Source organism: Podarcis muralis, chromosome 8, assembly GCF_964188315.1.
Source record: "Podarcis muralis chromosome 8, rPodMur119.hap1.1, whole genome shotgun sequence".
Classification (NCBI taxonomy): domain Eukaryota; kingdom Metazoa; phylum Chordata; class Lepidosauria; order Squamata; family Lacertidae; genus Podarcis; species Podarcis muralis.
Window position 1 is genome coordinate 83,802,141 of NC_135662.1, and position 24,724 is coordinate 83,826,864.

Consider the following 24,724-nt stretch of genomic DNA (forward strand, 5'->3'; position numbering starts at 1 on the left):
ACAGAGTAAGTCTTGGATCGCCCAGCATATCTCCTCCTAATGATTTCCCCCCCCAAGATGCAGAGTGTGTGTCATAAATGTTGAGTCAGATGGACTTGGTATGCCTTCTTTTCCCCCTGTGTTTATCTGTTGGTGACCTGTTTCCCATCATTGTAATGGGTAAACTGGTGTAAGACTGGGCTGGGGGGGGGGACTGATTGCAGAAATTGTTTAGAATTGTTGTTGGCTTTACGGTCCAAAGTAAAAAAGTTATTGTTACACGGTACCCATGTGCCATGATAATTGGGGGGGGGGGTAAAATAAAAGACAGCTCTCTCCTCCTCCTCCCTCCACCTTGGACCTTACAGTCTAAATTTGGACAGAGGGAGTGAAGAGGTAACAATACACATAGAAGGGGAGGGATAGGAGATGGCAAGAGGAACAAGGGACAGTTCCGATTTTCCACCAAGCCTATGAAACCAGGGAGCCTGTGACCCTCCAGATGATGATGGACTCCAACCCCTATCAGCCCCAGCCAGCATGACCAGCTGTAAGGGACAATGGGAGTTGTAGTCTAGCTAAATCTGGAGACTCCCAATCCCTGTACAGTGGTACCTCGGGTTACGAACTTAATTCATTCCGGAGGTCCGTTCTTAACCCGAAACCGTTCTTAACCTGAGGCGCGCTTTCGCTGATGGGGCCTCCCATCGCACCGCCGGCACGCAATTTCCATTCTCATCTTGGGGCAAAGTTCTTAACCCGAGGTACTACTTCCGGGTTAGCGGAGTTTGTAACCCGAAGCGTTTGTAACCCGAGGTGTTTGTAACCCGAGGTGCCACTGTATAATACATTTGAGAGGTCATGAGGTAATTTAAACAGTAACCAGAGTCGAATCTCTTTCCACTGTGAGTACTACAAGTTAAGGATGTTAATGTGGTATGGTTTTCTTCCCTTGATGTTGACAGGAGAAGACTGATGGCTTCCCGAATGCAAAGCAAAAGAAAGGTGATGCTTCACTTTATTTTACCTGAATGGATTTTCAGTGGCAGGGTTACAGTTTCAATTGTTGATCTGATATCCGTGTCTGTCCTATTTCCCCTCAGTGCTGAAGAATGCTGAGACCCAAAGTGAGAGAGCAAGTCCTGTAGCAGACCTAGACAAAGGTTGGTATGTATAAATATTTTCTCTCTAATATAAGAAGCAATTGCTCATAGCTGCTGTTCTTTGAGTTGTCATCTGTACAATCATCGCATCCTCATACCACAAGGCCTCACCTTTCAGCCCTACTTGGATTCTTGCAGGTACCCTAAAGGAGCTGAATAGGAGAGTGAATGCCCACTGCATGGGACATGTGCAAGGCCCCAAAATCTGGCTGAGAAAAGGGCTTGAGAGCACGGCCTCCTCAGCTAGAAAGCCCTAAGGTTTTGCTTTGCTTTCATCCACATGTAACAAGCTGCATGACAATAGGTCAGGGGTCAGCGACCTTTTTCAGCCGTGAGCCGGTCCACCATCCCTCAGACCATGTGGTGGGCCAGACTATATTTTGTGGGGGGGAAATGAACAAATTCCTATGCCCCACAAATAACCCAGAGATGCATTTTAAATAAAAGGACACATTCTACTCATGTAAAAACACGCTGATTCCTGGACCATCCATGGGCTGGATTGAGAAGGCGATTGGGCCGGATCCGGCTCCCGGGTCTTAGGTTGCCTACCCCTGCGATAGCTTTTATGTCGGCTTGAACTTGTTACTCTGCTGTAAGTATTCTTTGCTTCTTAGAACTGCAGTTGGATGGAGACAAATTATTTATCATTGCCTAAGACAAGGTCATCAGACATGAGGCCCAAAGCCTTGCTTTCCAGCATCTAACCCCCTGCAAATTATTGAACCACTGAGAGACTGATTCATTGCTGGCTAATGTTGAATGTCTCAGCCGTGGCCTGTCACCACTGCTCCCTTGAAATTAGCAGCACATCTCAATGAGCGTGGAGAGCATTGGACGGCCAAGCAGAAGGCAACATTTGCAATTTCCCCAGTTTTGTAGAGTGAGTGGAAGCCTAGAGGATTAGATGGCAGACAACAGAGCTGTAAGGAATTGATCTGCGTGGGTGGGGAGCAAGCTGTTGGGTTCTGTTGCGCTCATGGGGGAATTTTAGAAGAAATGTTGCGATGCATTTGGGGTGGATTGTAGAGAGGTGTTTTAGAATTTAACCCTGGTCTTCCTGACAAAGGGGCTTAAAACTTTTGTGCTTTTGTATATGCTGGGCATCTGCTGAGTGGGAGTTTGGGCTATCCCTTCAACCCTTCCCTTCCCACTTCAAGCTATTATAGGACACTAGAACTTTTTTTTGTTTAGAAGGCTATGTCTGAAGTGCAGTTGCCATTTTCAGATCAACAGGCAAAAATCTGACTAGTCTGCCCACCCAGGTTCAGTTGAGTGCATTCATGACTTGTTAAGGGGTGTGGGATGCAGGTGGCGCTGTGGGTAAAAGCCTCAGCGCCTAGGGCTTGCCGATCGAAAGGTCGGCGGTTCGAATCCCCGCGGCGGGGTGCGCTCCCGCTGCTCGGTCCCAGCGCCTGCCAACCTAGCAGTTCGAAAGCACTCCCGGGTGCAAGTAGATAAATAGGGACCACTTACTGGCGGGAAGGTAAACGGCGTTTCCGTGTGCTGCGCTGGCTCGCCAGATGCAGCTTTGTCACGCTGGCCACGTGACCCGGAAGTGTCTCCGGACAGCGCTGGCCCCCGGCCTCTTAAGTGAGATGGGCGCACAACCCCAGAGTCTGTCAAGACTGGCCCGTACGGGTAGGGGTACCTTTACCTTTACCTTAAGGGGTGTGGAGAAGGACACATTTGCTTTCAAAGAAGCTTCTCTACCTGGTCGCCTGGAAGTGCTTTCTTTCCTGCTCCAGGTGACCAGACCTGAATCTATCCCTCTCCTTTTACGTGCAAGTACCAACCAGGAAGCCATGGGCAAAGCTATCAGTCTCCCTTGTTACTTTTGCAGTTTCCAGGAGGTGTAATCTTCTTATATTTATAATGCTGAAATATTGGTGTGTTCTTTTGTTTGTTTGATGTTATATTTGCTATTATGTTGCTATGAAACTGTTATGGAATTGTTCTTGCAGTGGCTGATTTTGAGATGCATTGCTTTTTTTTTGCAAGCCGCTTTGAGCATGAATCTTTTCATAGAAAGGTGACATGCAAATAAAATGGTATCATGCCACAAAGTGCTGAGAATACCAACAAAGGGATACAATCGAAGCGCCTTTATTTCATTCAATTTTAAAAAAAATTCGCAGCTTACTTAGCAAAGGGGACGCGGGTGGCGCTGTGGGTAAAAGCCTCAGCGCCTAGGGCTTGCCGATCGAAAGGTCAGCGGTTTGAATCCCCGCGGCGGGGTGCGCTCTCGTTGTTCGGTCCCAGCGCCTGCCAACCTAGCAGTTCGAAAGCACCCCCGGGTGCAAGTAGATAAATAGGGACCGCTTACTAGCGGGAAGGTAAACGGCGTTTCCGTGTGCGGCTCTGGCTCGCCAGAGCAGCGATGTCACGCTGGCCACGTGACCCGGAAGTGTCTCTGGACAGCGCTGGCCCCCGGCCTCTTGAGTGAGATGGGCGCACAACCCCAGAGTCTGTCAAGACTGGCCCGTACGGGCAGGGGTACCTTTACCTTTTTACTTAGCAAAGAGGCAAGCAGAGGCAAGAAGGAAATGATGCAATTTAAATAGATGCAGGTGGATTTCTTGCTATTGCTTATCATGTCAACAGACTGAGTCCTCTGAGGAGGCACAGGCTCAAGGGAGTTGCCAAGAAGTGGAAAAGAACACGTTGGTTAGCTTGTGATTGTAACAAATTGTGTAAAGTCAGAACTTCTGCTGAATATCCATCAATTTGTCGAGAAATTGGGCTGACTCATTTGTGCTACCTCGGGTTAAGTACTTAATTCGTTCCGGAGGTCCGTTCTTAACCTGAAGCACCACTTTAGCTAATGGGGCCTCCTGCTTCTGCCGGAGCACGATTTCTGTTCTCATCCTGAAGCAAAGTTCTTACCCCGAGGTACTATTTCTGGGTTAGCGGAGTCTGTAACCTGAAGCATATGTAACCTGAAGCGTATGTAACCCGAGGTACTACTGTATTTTTGTATAGCCCTTCAGTCATTTTCCAAGGGCAGTTTGCAAGAAAGTGCTGCATTCCATTCCATATATGCTTTTGCATCCTCTTTGCTACAGGGCTGCCCTTCAGGTTCTGGCTTTTAACTCTGGCGTCTAACTCTCAAATGCACAAACTGAGGTGTCTTGAACCATGCATTTCCCCCATTTTTCCTCCGGGGAGCTTAAAGCAGCATACATGGCTTCCTGTACCCATTTTAGGTAAAGGTAAACCACTGAGTCTCTTGGGCTTGCTGATCAGAAGGTTGGTGGTTCGAATCTACACGATGGGGTGAGCTCCCGTTGCTCTGTCCCAAATTCTGCCAACCTAGCAGTTAGAAAGCATGCCAGTGCAAGTAGATAAATAGGTACCACTGTGGCAGGAAGGTAAACGGCGTTTCCATGCGCTCTGGCACTTGTCACGGTCCCCATGCGCCAGTAGCAGTTTAGTCATGCTGGCCATATGACCTGGAAAGCTGTTTGTGGACAAACGCCAGCTCCCTCAGCCTGAAAGTGAGATGAGCGCCGCAACGCCATAGTCGCCTTTGACTGGACTTAACCGTCCAGGGGTCCTTTACCTTTTACCTATCCATTTTATCCCCCACCACAGCCATGTAGGTAGGTGAGGCTGAGAGATAGTGAGGTTCACTATCTCACCCAGTGTGGTTGAACCTATTTGCTGTAGAACGCAAGCAGAACCTCCCTAAGCTCAAGGGCCACGTTCCCTCGTTGCCTCCCTTCTGGAGGATGCATGTATGCTGCAGAAGAGCCAGGGCAAAAGTGTTCCCACTCTCTGCACAGAGAAAGGGGAACCCAGAAAGGAATAACTGAGAAACCACCAGAGCACCTAACCCTTTATCACTGCTCATATGTTTCCTGAACATTGGACCAGAGTGGTGGGCCTCCATCCCCTGCTCAACTCTCCAAGGAAATAGCTAACCAGCAGCAAAGAGAGAGCTGCTCTGTTGGGAGTTGTCACCTCCAGGTGTCTTTAGGTAACAGATCCTGACATAGCAAGCTTCCTTCAACTTTACTGAGATGCCTTGGCAAGTCAATAGAGGAGGCCTAGTGGGCTAGAGGTTTACCATCACTGGAACAGACATAACCTCAGCAGTTTGGGATATGCTTCATGTTCCCTGTATTAGTGAAGAAATGTGTGTGCAGGTACAGATATAGATATATATTCTATTAATCCATGTTTCTCGGCAAGTACCATAACAGTTTGTTTATTTTACAGAAAAAATTAAGCTGCTGTTGCAGGAGCTCTGGATGTGTATTGACAGCTCGACAGGAAAAAGTCAAATCAACAAAAATGACTACATCTTAGGTGAGACCCAAGTACTGTAGCTCTAGAGATAATTGGAAGTAGTCGCTTTCCTTAGAGAAAGAAAAAGTATGTTGCAATTTTCAAGAAGAGTAAAGAAAAATTGCCTCTTTTCTCACCTGCAGCAACAGATTTTCATAGTCATTCAAGAGCACGTGGAAAAACAAGTGAGTACTTTTAGAACAGCACTCTGCCGTTGAATCTCACGACAAACGGATGCCAATAATTAACCTTTAGAATGACTTTGCGCTATGCTTTTAATATTTGCATAATTTAAATGCAAGAACAAAATATATGCATATATACTTGCAGGGCATTTGCAGTTGTCTCTAGGCTGCTGGAAATCTTCCTTGGCATGTCCTCATTCCTCCTATGCCTTCTTCCAAGACTGCATTAGGAATGTCACACTTTTTAAGGAAAATTTTTGTGAGGGTCATGGGAAGGTTATAAAAACTGTACAGCACCCCAGAAACACAGCAGGGGTCCCCCCGAGAGTGGTCAGTAAAATTAACACCTGGATTTCTTAAAATAATAATTAAGGGGATACTTTCTGGAGGGCCTGTGGAGTTGCAAAAAAAAACTTTCAACAGCACAGGGGTGTACCTGTAGGGCACTCAGTGAGATGGATAATAAACCATTTGTTTTAAAATTGGTTTGAAAACTTTTTTTAAAACCTTCAGAAAGTGGAGGAAATGTGGAAACCTTGTTTACATTGTAGATGATCTTCTGCCCCATAGAAACGCCGCGGAATATTCAGCAGTTCAGGAAGCCTCGAGAAGAGAGGCCTTCTGGTTGTCCTTCACCTGAAACCTGTACAACGCACGTTTCTTTGGCACCGTTGCAGACAAAGCTGGACGACAGACTTGCTGGGCATGAAAGCCCGGTAGAAAGCAAGGCCATGGAAACCACGGGCGCTTACAATGGTGGCGGCACTTTTTATGAAGACAGATCTCTAGAAGTAATTTCAGAGACAGATTTGGGAGAGGGCAACGTGGATGTTTTCAGCAAGGAACAGGACGAAGTTGGTGAAAATCTGCGAGATATTTTGAAGTGGGTTAGGCCTCTTCCTCCTCTGCTGTCTCCCATACAGTTTTCACCTGCTACTACTCCCGTAAGTCAAAAGATGGGTTAAAATCGTGTGCCCTAGTAATGTCATAATCTTGATTTAATGTTGACTTAATACAGTACAGCAAGTCTACTTGTGGATGAAGCCAGGTGGCCAGAAAGAGGCAGTGCTATCCATGGGTAGTACACTTGGCTCACTCTCATTCTCAGTTGAACAGGCTTTGCAGGTGTTCATAGTGCTTCAAAAAGCAAAAAAAATACCACCCCCACCTTCCCGATAGCAGGATAAAATCAGTAAATGTGTAATATACCTGGGCAGTGATTTCTCTGTTATACCACTTTCAACTATCCAAAAAAACCCCACAATTACCTGCCTTCAGGGTATATTAGGCCCGGACCTAAAAGAATCGTTACCATTGTATCCAGTTTAATGGAACATTATTATTATTATTATTATTATTATTATTATTATTATTATTATTATTATTATTATTTATACCCCGCCCATCTGGCTGAGTTTCCCCAGCCACTCTGGGCGGCTCCCAATCGAGTGTTTAAAACAATACAGCATTAAATATGAAAAACTTTCCTAAACATATTGTCAAACAGTGGGATATAAATTAAGACAATAAATGTGGTGGCAGCTCCTATTGTGATTCATGAGAGCAGCGGCTCTGTCATAGGGAGCTGTTGTTTTTTCTCCTTCCCCGACTTCCTTAAGTAAGAACTGTTAAAGTGTAAAATGATAGCTTTCTCGGTTAGGATGTTATCCTTGTGGAGCTTCTTCCCTCTGCTAGTTCCATTGCTAGCTAAAAACTGTTTGGTTTTAGAATACAGTGGTACCTTGGTTTAAGATCAGCTTAGTTTATGAACAACTTGGAAATAGAATGCTGCAAACACAGAAGTACCGTATTTTTTGCTCTATAAGACTCACTTTTTCCCTCCTAAAAAGGGGAAATGTGTGTGCGTCTTATGGAGCGAATGCAGGCTGTGCAGCTATCCCAGAAGCCAGAACACCAAGAGTAATTGCTGCTTTCACTGCGCAGTGATCCCTCTTGCTGTTCTGGCTTCTGAGATTCAGAATATTTTTTTTCTTGTTTTCCTCCTCCAAAAACTACGTGCGTCTTGTGGTCTGGTGCGTCTTATAGAGCGAAAAATACGGTAGGTGTTTTGGTTTGTGAACTTTGGAAGCAGAACAGGTTCCACATCCTGTTGAGTGTGTTCCATTTGTAATTTTAGTCCCCCGCTGCTATGGGAAAGCACACCTTGGTTTAAGAATGCTTTGGTGTAAGAACGGACGTCCGGAACAGATTAAGTTCGTAAACCAAAGTACCACTGTATACTGAACACCTGGATTTTCAGCTTCTGGCTGCTGCTATTTTTGTGGTTTTATTGACTGTACGTCACTTTGAGCTTTGCTTTTTAAATAGTGAAATGACTTGTGTTTTTATGGATTAAGATGAACCTTTACAAGTGAGCTAAGCCCTGTAAAAAGGAACTCTCTCTCTCTCTTTGTTTCTGATAGATACTCTTTAGTTTATCTTGGTCTTAGTTCTTATTGAAGTGGTAAAACCTCTGTGCAAGAAACCTTAATAGAAAAGTGTTTCTCAGAAAGAACTACTTCCTGTTTTCTAGCTCTCTATGGTTTGGTTTATAAGGAACGCGGGTGGCGCTGTGGGTTAAACCACAGAGCCTAGGACTTGCCGATCAGAAGGTCGTGGTTCGAATCCCCGCGTCGGGGTGAGCTCCCGTTGCTTGGTCCCTGCTCCTGTCAACCTAGCAGTTCAAAAGCATGTCAAAGTGCTCCGGCTTAGTCATGCTGGCCACATGACCCGGAAGCTGTACGCCGGCTCCCTCAGCCAATAAAGCGAGATGAGCGCCGCAACCCCAGAGTCAGTCACGACTGAACCTAATGGTCAGGGGTCCCTTTACCTTTACCTTTATGGTTTGGTTTTGATGGTTTTGAAGAGAATGCCATCATGTAAACCTGCAGCTCTGATCTGAAGTGGAACAGCGCAGAAGTAGGTTTACCGGTTTACTGAGAACTATACCTCAGTCATGTTTTTAGTGTATATCTGTTTCGATGTGTCTTTAGCAGTATCAGTTTTTTGAAAGGGAAAAAAGTAATGAACATTGTAAATTGAATGGCTGTTCATAAAACATTTGGACTGTTATGAGTACTATATTAATTCTTCTCATTTATCTCTTTAAGGATACGTTGTTTGGAAACTTAACAGATTCCAGTGATGAAGATGAAATGAACCAGGATGTGCAAATGCTTGAAAATATTTTGGAAAAAAATGAACCAAAAGCTGAAATTTCTTACGAGAATCATTCAGCAGAATCTCGGAGCAAATGCCTCTCTTTTAGCACAAACAGTACAAATGGCAATTCTCAGGAGTCGCCTGAAAGACTTAGCAAATTGACGGAAGAAGAGTCAGCGCTGTGTCACGACCCTGTGACAGAAACATCAGTATATCCTAATGAGGGAGGTGCCATATCAAAGAGTGAGAAGCATCTGCAGGAGAATTCTGACTTTTTGGAGGCACACACAGCCACTGAACCAGCAGCACCTGGTACAGAAAACGTCAACGAAAACTTAGATAATATGATGAAAGCGAAAGGCAAACTCATGATGCCTGCTTTATCGTCTCCATCGGCTAACTTACAAGGTCAAGAAGAAACAGCTGAGTCAATGCCCATGAAAGAAGACGTTGGAAGCAGCATTGACCATGTGCACAAAGAGCCTAGTAACTTCTTGAAAGAAGAGAAGGAAGAGCTCACTGGGACATTGGAAGGTGATTGGCTTCAAACACCGAAAGGTGGCAATCAGCAGCAAACCAAAGGGTCCATTTTAGCTACTGAAAATGTGCTTGTAACTCCTGAAATTTTAAAGGATGTTTCTGGTGATGTGCAAGGAGGAACGGGGCCTGGGCCCAGTGACATCCAATCTAAATTTAATTTTGAGAAGGCAAAATGCATTGGTGAAGAACACACTGAACCTGCAACAACAGACAAACAAAATGCAACTGAAGGGCTCTGCTCAGGCAGCAGCGATGAAGCATTAACAGAAGAGAAAATGAATTTTGTTAACCATAATTTCCTCTCTGAAATGGAATGTTCTAGGGCGCTGCTGCTGCAGCAACGAGATGCTGAGGTAACATTTACACAGGACTTTGAAAAAGATTCTCATGTCTCCGATGCAGCCATCAAATCACAATGCGTAGAAGAAAATCACAGTAGCGAAGAGGAATGTGACAAGCAATATGAATTAAATGGGGAGAATAAACTAGGGAATGCTGATACCTTGAGGCCCCACTCTCAGATTACAGTGGCAAGTGATGGATGCAGTAATTCATTGTATCATATAGGTGAAAGCAGCACTCTCCCTTCTGTGCCTACTAAACATGGAGAAGATGACCAGCGGAAAGTTGAAAATGAAAACGTTGTAGGCAAAATGAAACCCAAATCAATGGATGTAAAAAAAGAATGTGTAGAACTAGAACAATACATTGACCAAAAAGATTCTGTTAAATCACTACAAGAGGAGCCAGATTATCAAAGCAGTCCTATGTTAGCAGCACAAGCATTTATTATTGAAGGGTGTCCTGAGGGGTCTCTTGAAAGTAAACACACACTCTTTGAATCAGAGAATGTCACTGAAAGTGCTTCAGAACTAGGGTATGTTGAAAATGCAGGCATTAAACCTGAGTGTAAGTCTAAAACGCATAGCGTTTCAATTAACTTTCAGCACACTGAGGCTGTTGAGGAAGATATATGCCTGACATCAGAACGGCTTGAGAAGGAAGATAGTGAAGCGCTGAAAATAACAGAAACTGGGACTGCACAGTTTATTATAGAAGAAGGAAGTGAAAAAACATTTGCTCTTGGAACTCTGTGTGACAGAAATATGGAGCCCAGTTTGATTTTTAAAGATTTGCAGTATGGAATAAATGATGCACCACCTCAAGAAAAGGCAATCTGGAATGCTGAAAGCAATTCATCTGATAAAATGAAGCATGCTGCGGAAGGTACAGAAACGAATTACAAGTGCTCTGTAACAAACGGGGTGGAATTAGAACAGAACACAAATGAAGGTCTTGCTCAGTCTGTTCAAGATGAATTAGAATCAGAGAGTGCAGTTATTGAAACTTCCTCTGTCACTACAACAGTTGGTTCTAAGTCCACTGCAGAGCCCTCCAATGTCACTGTGTCCAACGTTGAAATCAGTTATGAGCTCTTCAGCAGAAATGGCCAAAGCTCTGTCCCAGGGCACATTACCCCTTCCTCTCCAAGCAGAGAAGAAGATGCTGATCATAGGGATCACAATTCTGGGGAAGACTTGACAAGTAAAGAGGCAAATGTTCTCGATTCTGACGTAGACAAAAATAAGTCCCTGGATTGTTGCAGTTTCCATGAAATGGAAATTGAACAAGCCAGAGAGCAGCCAACTCTCAGGAAATCCCAGATCATGTGTTGTGGGGAGCTCACTAAAGCACAAACTCCCGAGGCATCGAGCCTGAACAGTGTTAATACTGTAGACATTTTTGTAGTGAGCGAACCTGTTCCAAGTGATGAGAAGCTTCTTGTTCCTCTTGATAAAACGTTAGGGATTCCTTCAAGAAACTGTGAGGTTGAACCTAATCTGAGTGAAGCAACAGCTAAAGAAACTGATGCAATATCAAGCAGAGGCGCAAGATCTGAAGGGGTGGATGAACTGACCGTGTCTGAAAGTACTATCATGCTTATGAAATCATCTACCTTTGATTCATCAGAGGAAGAGGTTTTCGCATTAAGGAAGATGAATTGCACACAACCACAACCAACGCTTGCAGTGTCCAGAGCAGATGTGGGTGATGAGCAGGAGCTGTCCCATGTAACAGAACAGGCATCCCCGAAATATACGCCGGCTGCAGCACATGACACTGGCTCCCATGTTGCTGAAGTGACGGAAGGGATATGGGAACATTCATACGCAACAAGACGGACGTGTAGCGATGAAAATACCTCCTTAAAATCAGAATCTCTTACAGCAATAGAGAAGTCTGAAGAGAGGCAAGCAGGACAAGACATTTCAGCAGTTGTTTCATTGATGAGACAAGGGCTAACCCATGACAGAAAATCTCTCTCCAGGAAGTCTCCTGCAAGTGGTCCAGAATTTAATAGTGATATAGTTGCACCACACTCAGAATACAGTGGCACTAGTGTGGAAACCTCAGAAACCCAGTTAGATTTCTTTAAAGGGAAAGCAAGTGCTGAGGAAGAAAGAAGCTTTAGCCCTTCGGGATGCAGCTCCAGCCTGACACAGAACCAGTTAACACCCGTCTGTGTTGATGGGGATGCCAGTTCCTCCCACAACAAGGAAACCCATATAAAGAACGATGGGGAAACTCTTGCTGCTCAAACCAGCCGGTATTCCGTACCACCTGCCTCCGAACCTTCCAGCTCTAGCTCTAAACCACAAAAAATAGTGTCTGAGAAAGTGGAATCTCCCGCTGCTCTTGCATCTCACGGAAATAACGGAGCAGGACAAGTGCTTGAACCATCAGACTCTATAAATGTTTCATCAGAAGCAGGTCTTAGGCCTCTCCAGAGAATACCTAGCTGCAAGGGGAAGAGGAAAAGTCGGCAAGCACTGCTCACTGAGACCATTTTTGCCAACGCAGATACTTCCACGCCTACAGTGTATTCTCCTCCAAAAACCCTGACAAAAATTAGGGAAGAGATGGGCCCTCCATTACCGCCCTTGCTCCCACCTCTGATGCCTACTCCCCCAAGAACTGTTAGGCCCCTCTCCCCACTGATGTCATCGTCTAGCCAGTCTTCTTTGCCTTCCCCACTTGATGGAACGATTTCTCCTTTACGTGAAACTCCAGTTCCTCCTCTAAGGTCGCCGCTGTTGGATATCCCCAAACGCACGTCTCCCGCTACATTTACCACCCCTTCTCCCTCTGGCACGCCGATGCGCCAGAGGGCTCTGTCTTCGCCTCTTCAGTTTTGCGCCACCACTCCCAAGCACGCCCTCCCCGTGCCTGGCAGGCTTCCTCCATCGGCAGTTGGCGGCACTGCTCCACCCGTACCCCAGGAAAACTCAGTGAAGATCTTGGACAGCATGTATCCAGAGCTATCCGCCCGAGCCAGAACTCTCAACATCCTGAAAGGTAACATTCAGCTGAGTAGGTCGTCTTCTCTAGATGGCAAGAACGCCCCACAGCCGGTCCATCAGATCAGTGGCTTTAAAGCAATTGCTTCTGTGTCCACTGCTTTTGTTAAAACGGGGAGCAGTTTCAAGCCTGACCCAGAGCAACTGCCTTCCAATGTGTGTTACGCTGGGAAAAGGGCATTAGTACCTGTGACTGTGCCAAAGAATGCCAAAAGGCTAAGGCTAGATAGCAAGTCGCCAAAATCAAACTTCTGCAAGGAGGAACCTTCAGCTAGAGTCCCAGATGCTGGCGTACGGTGCCCTGCTGAGGAAACCATCAATCTGAGTAGCGAGGGTGGTACTCACTTAACCGGTGAAGCCGATTCACAATTGCTTGTGGCTGCGCAGAAAAGCGATGACTCCGATAGCAACATTGTGATGGTAGCATTGGAGAAAGTTTCCAAAGCCTGTTTTGACCTGTTACCTGTTATCCGTAGCCACGTTTTGGTGGGCAATACCTCGAAGCTCCCAGCCATGAGAGATGAGGAGAAAGAAGCTGTTTATGAACTTGGCGTTGCTAAGAAGGTCAGTTACACTTCTTGTTGTTGTTGTTGTTGTTGTTGTTGTTGTTTTTTAAAAAATACCAGTAAACTGGTTTAGCTCATACAACCAAACAATGAGCGTGAAACCTTCTGGAATAGTAGTTAAGATGGTAGAAGCCGTAGAGGAGATCATTTGAACCCACCTCTCTGCCAAGCTATCATGTCGCCTCTTGCAGTTCATACGTGGACATATAATTAAGTTTGCTGTGGCTGATTGGGGATGTTGACTCGTATCTTGGTTTTGTTAAAGCTGGATTTGCATGGCTTAATGCACACCCACACCCACAGATACACACTTTTGACCAAAAGGTGGTTTTTCAGTCCCTTACGGCTAATATCCATGGGGATTTTGATGTTGTGTTTACCCCAGTGTTTCTCAAACTTTTTGCACTCTCTCATTTCTTGCAAACTTAGCTGCTGCCACTGCCACCCATCCCGGCTCGTCTCTTCCACAGGTGAGCAAGTGCAGAAGGACTTTGCTCACAGTTGTCTCTATTGAGCCTGTTGTATATGAGAATCTGCAGGCTGAAGTGCTAATCTCGGCATCAGCATTCAGAGCAGAGGAACTGTTACCCTCTCTTAAACACCATAAAAATAAAGCAACATCTTCTGCTGGGGTGATGGGGATGTAGTCATCCCCCGAAATCCAGTGTGCACCAGAGAGGGTCCTTGCGAGGGGCATTCAGTCAATATGGGCTTTGGCTGGTAATAAAGAATGTGCTGTGTGTTTTAAGACCCCTGTCTTTTCGACCCACTCCACGTGGCCCACAGACCACCCCAAGTGAGAGTCCTGTCCTTTAGTTTTGTGTTTCACAGGTTTAAGCCTATGTCTTGGTTTACAAAGGCTTCTGAAAGCAGATTGCACTGTGATCTAAATGCACTGAACAGTTCGCACATCCAAGTTCTATCTGGATGTCTGTAATAAGGTGGAACATGTGGAGGGAGTAGGGAAACCATCTTAACTCGGTCATCAGATCTGTAAATCTTGTGACCCTCCCTGCTCCAAACTCCCAGGAATATGAGTGCCTTGGAAAGCACAAAGAGGAGGGCTGTGGGTCACATGTGTAAACCTGGTTCAGGTGAATCTATCCCTGCCTTAGATGAACGCTTGGGCTCTAAAATTGTATGGAGACATTTCTGAAACACTTGAACTTGTCTGATAGTTTATTCATTTGGTGTTGTTGAGCGCTTTGGGTTCCACTTCGCTGACTAAGAGCCAGTTCGTGATTGGCAGTTTTTAAGTGGCAGCATGCCTCTGGAGTGATCACCTTCCCAAGTTTCTGTTTGTTTGTTTGTTTGTTTGTTTGTTTGTTTGTTTGTTTGTTTGAGTTTACATATATGCTGCTTTTCCACAATCAGCTGCGGCCAAAGTGGCTTGCAGCAAACATTCAAAACATCAAAATACAAATATGCAGAATACAGAGCATGTCAGTAAATTCAAAAGTCAACAATTTAATAAACATAGAATAAATTTGATATTAACCCCCAAAAAAGGTCAAGAAAAGAAAAAAACCCAATTCAGGCTTCAGTACATAAATGCAAAGCCAAAGAAGAGTTAACTGACAAGAAAGTTTGGCAACGCATTTTCTATCAGTACTCATTTGGTGTTTCTCTAAACATGCTTTCCCCAGTCGCTTAGGGTCAGACCTGAAATTAATCTCACTGGAAGCTCCCCCAGGCGGTAAGATTCCCTGTTATTACATCTTTCAGGATGAGGGAACTTGAGGTCTTTCCATCCAAGAGTGCTTTTACCCCCCCCCCCCAAAAAAAAAGACCATGGGAAGATTTGAGGGGAAAGATTCAGCACAAGGTCCACTGCAAAATTGTGCTGTCAACCTGTTTTCAGGATCTTTTATTTCTGAGAGTGTTTCTCATTTGTGTCCGGGTGTCTGGATGGGATAAGAAGCCAGGAACATACCCGCCCAGCCACCATTCAGCTGTGCTGGCTCCCAACTTAGGCCCTAGCATATCTTCCAACTTATATTGGTATTAACTAAGGCCTTCAAAAATGCCCTGCATGGATTCCAGGTCTTTCAAACTTTTTAAGGTGACAGTGCGACAGTTGTGCACAAATGTGAAGTTATCTCAGAATCCGGAAGAGATCCTTTTTCACTGGAGGTGATAGGGATTGGACCTTCTGCACGCATTGCTTGTGCTCTGCTTATGACAGCTCCCCATAGATCCCTTTACACACATCACTGGCAGAGGTTGTATCAGAATTTGACCTACATTGGCCTGCATGTGGAATGGCCTTCCTTCTCCGAGAGGCCAGTTGGTCTTCTTTCATATAACGTTTCAGATGGCTCATTAAAAGAACATTCACTCTGCTAAAACAAAAAAAAAAATCCTTCCAGTAGCACCTTAAAGACCAACTAAGTTAGTTCTTGGTATGAGCTTTCGTGTGCATGCACACTTCTTCAGATACACTGAAACAGAAGTTGCCAGATCCTTCTATATAGTGAGAGGGTGGGGAGGGGTATTACTCAGAAGGGTGGTGGGAATGGGTGATTGGCAGATAGCTGAGATGAGCCTGTTGACGACTCTTAACGACTGCAATAGGTCTTGCAGGAAAAAGCAAGGGGTGAGAAGGTGAAAAATGGTGAATTGCAACTCATTACCAAACTTAAAACCATGGAGAGACCTGGTCTGAACAAAGACATTGGATTCTTATCTCATTATACATGACAAAGCCATTTTTCACCTTCTCACCCCTTGCTTTTTAGTGTATCTGAAGAAGTGTGCATGCACACGAAAGCTCATACCAAGAACTAACTTAGTTGGTCTTTAAGGTGCTACTGGAAGGAAAAAAAATTTTTGTTTTGACTATGGCAGACCAACACGGCTACCTATCTGTAACTATTCACTCTGCTGTTACTTCTTGTACCTGCCATGCATTTAGTCCTTCGCTCCTACTATTGTGGCGTTTAGTTGCTGGTTTTCTGTGTTTTTAACCTTTGCAGCTTACCAGTTGCAAAGGTTGCAAACCAGTTGCAAACTGCCACGAGTGCACTTTTCCAGTGGTTTTAAAACATGTTTGTCTTTGTGCTCGCTTGGACAGATCTGTTCTCCTCTAATTTATCGCATGTATCTGATAAAGAATTAGCTCTGAAGATCATCAGCATTTCTGTTCAAGGACAGAAGTTTATTATTTTCTGATAACAAGGTACATTATGCATGTTGAAATATCCTCAATGGAAAATACCATTTTGCATGTTACAGCACTTGGCCGAGACAGCATTACAGACTATTCTGAAGAAACTGAAGAAACAGAAGACGACCTTGGGCCACAATCACGTTCAGGCCCTCTGCAGGGTGTATGTTGGAATATGCCGGCAGCTGGGAGACCTTGAAAAAGCACGCCTGTTTTGCTACAGTCTTCTTAAGGAAGGTATGATCTGTCTTTGTCTTTTTTTTTACGGTGGAAAGCATCTTACGCATTATGTTCCAGCTGAATCCTTCTCAGTTATGTTAATCGCTTTTAGATGTTTCATGGGAAGCGATTCGTTAACGAAATAAATCAATGCATACTCGCTGTTTTGGCAAAGGTCTGTTTACCAGGGCTGTTGGCTGATTAAACAATCCACAGGCCTGGTTCATACATTTCCGTCAGAGTAACGCTGCAGTATTATGGAGAAGAAGTGGTGAAATCCCCTCCCCTCTGTGACGCAGCCTCCACTGCAAACCGCACCCTCCATGCAACTGGCGGACTGGGCAGCGGGCCTGGTCTGTGTGATTTCCTGCCCTCCATTAAGAAACAAAGTGGGGAATAATTGCGTGGACTGGGCGTCTGCAGGATAAAGAACTAATGCAGAGGACCTTATTCACACCTGGGGCTTCCTCCCTAGCGGAAGGGCTTGATCTCCTCCTGTACTGCATTGAGGTTAGGTTGGATTTGTTAAATATATATATATACATTGCTTCCCGCTACAAAAAGTCCCGAAGTGATTCGCAAGCCAGAACAAAAATACACAAGCATATTAAAAACCTGAATCGGAATATACTGTAAGCATCCAGGCATCAGCATACCCAAATGCAGGGAAAACAAAATGATTTGTGATTTTTACGTATTTGTGTTTAAAAAACAAACAAACAAACTTTGTAAACTGCCCTGGAGGTAGAGGTCCAACCACTGGACCCACTGGATCCTAAGTCAGCACGGCCATGGTGATCTCAATGGGCTCTATCAGGGTCTCTTCACTATGCCAACCTGGGACTGTTCCCTCTCCCCCTTCCTGGCTGCCTATTCTACCCTAGCACCACCAGCCGCCTATGCAGGCAATAAAGTTTTTGGATGTTTGCTTTTAATTTCTTTTTGCTTTAAACTTGTTTTTAACATCCTATGATGTTGTAGCTTGGTTTTATGTTTTCATATCGTAAACTGCAGTGATATATGTATATATATTTATCATACAGCAGTACAGTCATATCTCGGAATAAAAAGCGTGTTACTTCCGGGTTTCGTTGCTCACGGCTGCGGGCGCGCGGATGCGTCTTACGTTCTGTTCAGGGTGCGAACGGGGCTCCCGAACGTATCCCATTCGCATCCTGAGGTACCACTGTATCTAACATCTGTTTTTGTAAATAGAATAGAATAAGAAACAAGTCCCACCACTGCCACCCAGGGGCTAGGATTGCAGTCTAAATCCTTGGTGCTAGCTTTAGGGTATGGCTGCTTGAGGAGAGCCTAAGCTCCTTAGATCTAAATAGATAATTTTGTGAGTATGTGCAGGAGACACATTTAGCTTGTATGGAGGCGTGATTAATATACTGAGCATGCTCAGTGGTCTCCGAGAGAGAGAGAGTGTATTGAGAGAGAGAGAGAGTATTGAGCGTAAACTGGAAAAGGGACATGGAAAGGGGGAAAGATTTAGCCCCTCACTGCTTATATAGTATTCCAAGAGGAGGGAATGCAACATTTTGCTTCAAGTCCAACTTGTAATATATATATATATATATATATATATATATATATATATATATATATATACATATTGATTATTGTCTAGCCTAAAGGGTTTTCCTTTCTTATTTTAATTTCTCCCTGCCAGATTTTCCCAAGTCGGCCATACTAACTTTGTTTATTGCAAACATGTGGGATGAGATCTTTTCCTCGGAAGGTGTGATCAGCAAAGCTATCCAGTTGGTTGCCAGGCAGCGTGCAAGAGGGGAGGTGCTGAAATGTCTGAGAACTTACCTGAATTGGGAAGAGGTATGAGCATTTGACAGGATCCCTTTTTTGCGTTTGTCCAGAAGAGACTTGGTTGTTGATTATACAAGAGCAGAATCTCACTTTTCACAGAGGCATAAGAAAGGGCCAGTGTGCATATTTATTGTGTTATCTATTAATCAAATGCTGCTTTCTGAAGCACTGGGCATCACTTTGAAGAAAGTGGGTTTGATTTGGGGGGGGGGCAGTTTCACATGCCGCTGAGCCAAATATGAGCCAAATAAAACCACTGAAAAAAACACTACTTATAATATTGCCATTTTCACTGTGAGGTGGGTAAAAAAATACTTGTATAAGCATGTTGGGTAGTAGAAAGGGGGAAATATAAAAGACAACATGTTCTCCACTTAGAGCCTGCAGATGAGAGGAAATCAGAACCGTGGAACTCCTTGGCACAAGGAAAATGCAGAGGCAAAGAATTTAGCCATTTCTAAAGGCAAAGATGGATTTGATAGCAGTTGAATGTGATGTCAGTGATAGCCAGCTGATTATACCCAATTCTGCTCCATTTTGGGACTGGTTATTCATCTGCACTACCATTTTGGGACCAGTGGTCTCACTAATCTTTAGCCATCTCTGTAAGGTCTTGTGGGTAGAATGTTTGAGAACAAAATCAGCATTCATTCATTTTTCCAGAATGCAGCAGCAGATGTTGGCATGATGGTCTCTAGCCTGCTTTTGGCGATACAGTTGTGTCCACAGATGGAATTTCAGCTCAGTGAGCAATTTGGAGAAGACCTGAAAGAGAGCACCTGGGAATATGTGTTTGCTGTTGATCTGTTGTGCTCACATCAAAAGTGGCGCTGGACCCACGATCATATCATAAGGTATTACGAGTCTTTGTTGTTTATTGTACTTAATCATTAAAATAAAGGTGTGCAGCCTGGCTTATCCATTCACCATTGGCTGCTTCCTCTAATACGCTTGCGGGGAGCGGCTGTTGCTAAGCCAACCTTGTTGTTCTGCTGTTACTGCAACTTAATATGTTTTCTCAAATCGAAAACATTTGGAGGTTTTTCTTTTTTTTTTAATGATATTTATTAGAGATTTAATAGTTACAGAAAAAAGAAACAATAAAAAGTAAAACAAAACAAAACAATGCCTTACAATACATCAGAAATAAAAAGAGAAACAAAGAACAATACAGCAAAACAACAAGAAAAACAAAAACATTTAAAAACACATCCAATTTTTCCGTATCTTTACCTTTCATTTACTTGTTTCATCGACCTCCTCACACCTCCCTTTTTTGTATTCTAGTTCAATTAGCTATTTCAGCAAATCCTTTCCATCTTTCTCAATTTTTGTTCTATAATTTATCTTAACACAATCTAACCTTAAATTTTCCACTTTGGCCCATTAACAATCTATTTTTACTTAATTCTTTATAACATTTCTGCTAAAGCCATATAACTTCATTCCAGCATCCTTCTAACATTCATTAATTTTGAAATATTTCTGTAAATATACTTTGAATTTTTTCCAATCTTCTTCCACCGACTCTTCTCCCTGGTCTTGGATTCTGCCAGTCATTTCCGTCAATTCCATGTAGTCCATCAGCTTCATCTGCCATTCTTCCCAGGTGGGTAGATCTTGTGCCTTCCAATGCTTTGCGATAAGTATTCTTGCTGCTGAACATTTGGAGGTTTTTCATTCCGAAGGAGTGTGGTGTAGGTCTGGCAGGTCAAGCTGGTTTCAAAAGGCAAAAAGGGAGGCAGTCAGCCCATATGTACTCACTGTCCGCTTCGTTCCACAGCAAAGAACTCTGGCCTATCATGGATAAGTGGATAAAGAACAGAAAGGGCAATGGCAACGTCTCTTCCCCTTCTGATATAATTGTCGCAACGGTGCTCAGACTGATTGGTGAGTATGCACTCCTGCAGCGCTTTCTCTGTGGCTACCAGGCTTGTTGGAATACTCTTTCCATTGGTCTGCTGGGGACATTGATATCCCCACTTAGTCCCCATCTGTGTGCATGAGTAAAAGGAGCCAGTAATTTGCGGTGGTGATGGCTTTTACGTTCTGGCTGCAGTCTCTTGAGAACTAATAGGAGAGGGTTGTTGGGATCTCTCCTCACATCCCACCCAAAAAAGAAGACTGCAGGCCACGTAGTGGCATGTACCGTATTTTCCCGTGTGTAACACGCCTCCTATTTGGGGGGACTCAAAATTAAGAAAATGGGGGGAGATTGCACAGAGTTGATGAGCTTTTTGGGGGGCCAAAATTCACTCACCCGCCAGACCAATGGTGGCTAGCTCACGTGTCGCCGAGACAACCTATCCTTCTCACCAACAGCAGCCGCCCCAATCACACACACAGCCTATCGGCAGCAGTCCTTACCGCAGGCACCAATTGCTGCTCTCAAGATCATGCTCATGGGAGCAACCAATCCCCCATCCCAGCAATGCGCTAACTATGTATAAGACGAGCCCCAATTCTGGACATTGTTTTAGCAGAAAAAACCTCATCTTATACATGAAAAAATACAGTACCTTTAACCCGTAAACTACAATTAATCCAGAATGCGGCAGCTAAACTGGTGACTGGCCGCTGAGACCACATAACACCAGTCCTGAAAGACCTACATTGGCTCCCAGTACGTTTCTGAGCACAATTCAAAGTGTTGGTGCTGATCTTTAAAGCTAAACGGCCTCAGCCCAGTATACCCAAAGTAGCATCTCCACCCCCATTGCTCAGTCCGGACACTGAGGTCCAGCGCCAAGGCCCTTCTGGCGGTTCCCTCCCTGTGAGAAGTGAGGTTACAGGGAACCAGGCAGAGGGCCTTCTCGGTAGTGGCACCCACCCTGTGGAACGCCCTCCCATCAGATGTCAAGGAAATAAACAACTACCTGACTTCTAGAAGACATCTGAAGGCAGCCCTGTTTAGGGAAGTTTTTAATGTTTGATGTTTTATCGTGTTTTTAATATTCTGTTGGGAGCTGCCCACAGTGACTGGCTGAATGGCAACATGCTTCTTGGAGTCAGAGGGCAGAAGGACTGATTAATAGACGTGGATTTGGCTGTCTTTGCTCTTCCTTCTTCGTCTCCCTTCTGCTGCCTTCTTAGCTGTGCCCTCCACAACTCTCTCTTTGCTTCCGTCAGCAGGACAAAGACGATCACTTTAAGCTCCTCCATGCAGCAGCTAGATGTCCAATGGTGGGGCAGAAGAGATTTTCTAGCCTAGCTTCATCCTCATTCTTTTTCGTATGGAGTTATATCAGTGCTCCCCAGCCCCCCACACTCTGAAGTAGTTTACATAACAATCACCCCTTTCTGTTGATTCTTCACAGGTCGCCTAGGCCAAATAGGACTGAGAGAAGGATTTTTTTCTGCTGTCGAAAACATCAGTTCCGTTATTGGGGTCTTTCTCCAGCATGCCAAAGAGAAAGGTAACAACCATTCTGCCCTGTACTGTAATGCGGTGAAGCATCTGACAGCTATTGCCCTGTGCTAAGGAGACGCCCAGGAACATTCGTGGGCGTTCTGTTTGCTTATTTAAACCATTTCTATACTGCTTCCTAGGGACGCGGGTGGCGCTGTGGGTTAAACCACAGAGCCTAGGACTTGCCGATCAGAAGGTCAGCGGTTCGAATCCCCGCGATGGGGTGAGCTCCCGTTGCTCGGTCCCTGCTCCTGCCAACCTAGCAGTTCGAAAGCATGTCAAAGTGCAAGTAGATCAATAGGTACCGCTCCGGCGGGAAGGTAAACGGCATTTCCGTGTGCTGCTCTGGTTCACCAGAAGCGGCTTAGTCATGCTGGCCACATGACCCAGAAGCTGTACGCCGGCTCCCTTGGCCAATAAAGCAAGATGTGCGCCGCAGCCCCAGAGTCAGTCATTACTGGACCTAATGGTCAGGGGTCCCTTTACCTTTATACTGCTTCCTATATAAAAAAATAACCTCTCTAGAGGCAGTGAAGCCCAGCTTCTGTGTGAGGGGAAATTGAAAAGCGAGTTTGACCTGGGAAACGCAAATGCTTAGAGACCGGGATGCCAGAAGAAAGTGCCGTATTCCGCTGAGTTGACTGTGTTCCTTTTGCAACCCTGAATGGCTTTTGGTCAAGGGCATTCTTGACGGTTCCCTTTCCCATCTTTGCAGATGTGGCCTGGGGCGTCCAGTTGGCAGCAGCATATGCGCTTTGCGAGTTGGGTCCTAGCAATCCACCTAAAATCTTGGAGGCCATCCAAGCTTGGGAAGCAGTCAATGCGAAGAGCCTTCCTCCTGCTGTCACGAGCGGCGTAGCAGAAGTCCGCAGTCTACTGAAGTGTGCTGGGAGCACCGAAGGCTGCTCATAAAGTTCCTGGAGGACGGCTTTTTTTAACCATACAGGAAACTGTGGCAGTGCCATCTGAAATAACCTCCTTCAAATGGGAAGAGTCATGAACCTCCCTCCTTGGAGGCTGGCAGAAAACATAAACTCTTGTTGAGATGTCGTGAGGACATCTTTGTTCAATGTAGCCTGAAGTACTTTGCGTGGCAGTAGAAACAATAAGCTATTGAGCATTGCCTTAAATGCCACAAGAAGAGAAGACAATAGATTGTCTTGCTAGCTCTTTAAATCGGGGTATGGAGGGGGGAAATGTTCATCTATGCAAATAGAAGTGTTCTCTTGCAAACGGTCTTGCAGGAAGTGAATTCCCGAGACTACAAAGTCTCTTTTTAGTTACGCCAAATGTTCTCCAAACAACTTTCACTGGAAACTTGGATGAAACGAATTTTTAAAAAAGCATTTGTTTTGCTTCTTTGTTCACTAGTCTCTGCAAAGCTTAAGGCACTTTTAAAGAAGGATTCCTTCTCATGATGTAAAGCCTGCATCTGTAAGCAGGTTTTATAGATTTGAGGTATTGTTTCTAAATCAAGTGCCTCTTTTTGACCAGAGATGACAGTGGAGCAAAACAAATAAATTCACATAATGAGAAGTGATAACTCTCTGGCCACTTTCAAAACTGATTTGTCTACTCCCTAAAATTGTCAATTTGCCTCAAAAGGAAAAGAGAAGATTTTCGATCAAATCATGTCCTTTATTCATGCTAGTAGGCCTTTCAATTTTAATGAATTTAACTGAAGCATGGTTTGAGTTCTGTACACAATATCTACAGTATATAGAAGAATGAGATGCTTTCTCTGTGAGAATGTGTATATATGGTATATTCATATAATGTGTTTCACATTTCATGTTGTTCCGCTTTGGGAATTTTACTACATATATATAGAAACTGGAGTTTAAAATAATAAGTAAAAAGCTTGAAATTGTATAAACATCTAATGTAGTTTCACTTGTTTTCAGATTATTTTTTACATGTCTGTATAATTTTTTTCTAATAAATATTATTTGTGCATTTAACAGATGAATATTTGCATAAGTGTCAAAATGTAATTGAAGTGACTATGTAGATTGTTTGTTTTGCAGGGATCAAACTTCATTTGCCACTCCCATGCACGCTGAAAATATGTATTGTTTTTAAGTTTTGCCTCAATGTTGGTTGATTGCGATAAGGATATCAATAATTTATTTTTAAAAAGACTCATTCTTTGCTTTTCTGACTACTCAGAGCATCTGAATCTCGCCCAGTTGTAAAGCAGCTAAAATGTTTAAAGCAAGCCATCAATCATTAGAAGTTAAAGCCATCAAATCTAACTGCACTGCAATGCAGATTTTAACAGCAGCGTTAAAATATCAGCAATTAGCAAACACTTTCGCAAATAGAAGCAGCTTGGCTGGATGCTGAAACAGATGGAGGGAAGTTAAAAGGACTGGCTCCATTTGTAGCAGCACACTCCAGAGCAGGGTTCAGCAACCTTTTTCAGCCGTGGGCCGGTCCACCCTCCCTCAGACCATGTAGTGGGCAGGACTGTATTGGGGGGGGGGGGAATGAATGAATTCCTATGCCCCACATTTAAAATGCACCCAGAGATGCATTTTAAATAAAAGCACACATTCTACTCTTGTAAAAACACCAGGCAGGCCCCACAAATAACCCAGAGGTGCATCTTAAATAAAAGGACACATTCTACTCCTGTAAAAACACGCTGATTCCCAGACCATCCACAGGCCGGATTGAGAAGGTGATTGGGCCACATCCAGCCCACGGGCCTTATGTTGCCTACCCCTGCTCCAGAGTGTGGGTGTTGCTATTGAGATGTTCAAATACTGTCCTATGGACATAAGGCACCCCCCCCCATCCTCAGCATCCTTCTGAAAAGCTTGTTTGTGTTTTATCACGAACCCTTACACATTT

At 44.4% G+C, this 24,724-nt stretch overlaps 1 protein-coding gene across 3 annotated transcripts in view; it reads left to right on the forward strand.

Moving 5' to 3' along the window:
* ICE1 (interactor of little elongation complex ELL subunit 1) overlaps positions 1 to 23,829 on the forward strand; it is a 40,275-nt gene extending 16,446 nt beyond the window's left edge. Inside the window, exons 9-20 of one of the 3 annotated variants that reach the window (XM_028738066.2) lie at positions 945 to 984; positions 1,083 to 1,142; positions 5,364 to 5,453; positions 5,576 to 5,617; positions 6,188 to 6,561; positions 8,728 to 13,242; positions 16,479 to 16,647; positions 18,308 to 18,468; positions 19,123 to 19,313; positions 20,243 to 20,349; positions 21,777 to 21,875; positions 22,584 to 23,829. In XM_028738066.2, coding sequence (XP_028593899.2) covers positions 945 to 984; positions 1,083 to 1,142; positions 5,364 to 5,453; positions 5,576 to 5,617; positions 6,188 to 6,561; positions 8,728 to 13,242; positions 16,479 to 16,647; positions 18,308 to 18,468; positions 19,123 to 19,313; positions 20,243 to 20,349; positions 21,777 to 21,875; positions 22,584 to 22,780 — 6,045 coding nt within the window. In that variant the 3' untranslated portion in view covers positions 22,781 to 23,829. Of the gene's footprint in view, positions 1 to 940; positions 985 to 1,082; positions 1,147 to 5,363; positions 5,454 to 5,575; positions 5,618 to 6,168; positions 6,562 to 8,727; positions 13,243 to 16,478; positions 16,648 to 18,307; positions 18,469 to 19,122; positions 19,314 to 20,242; positions 20,350 to 21,776; positions 21,876 to 22,583 lie in introns of those variants that run through there. The other 2 variants (XM_028738067.2, XM_077933426.1) reach the window with 2 other exon arrangements.
* The last annotated feature ends 895 nt before the right edge of the window (positions 23,830 to 24,724 follow it).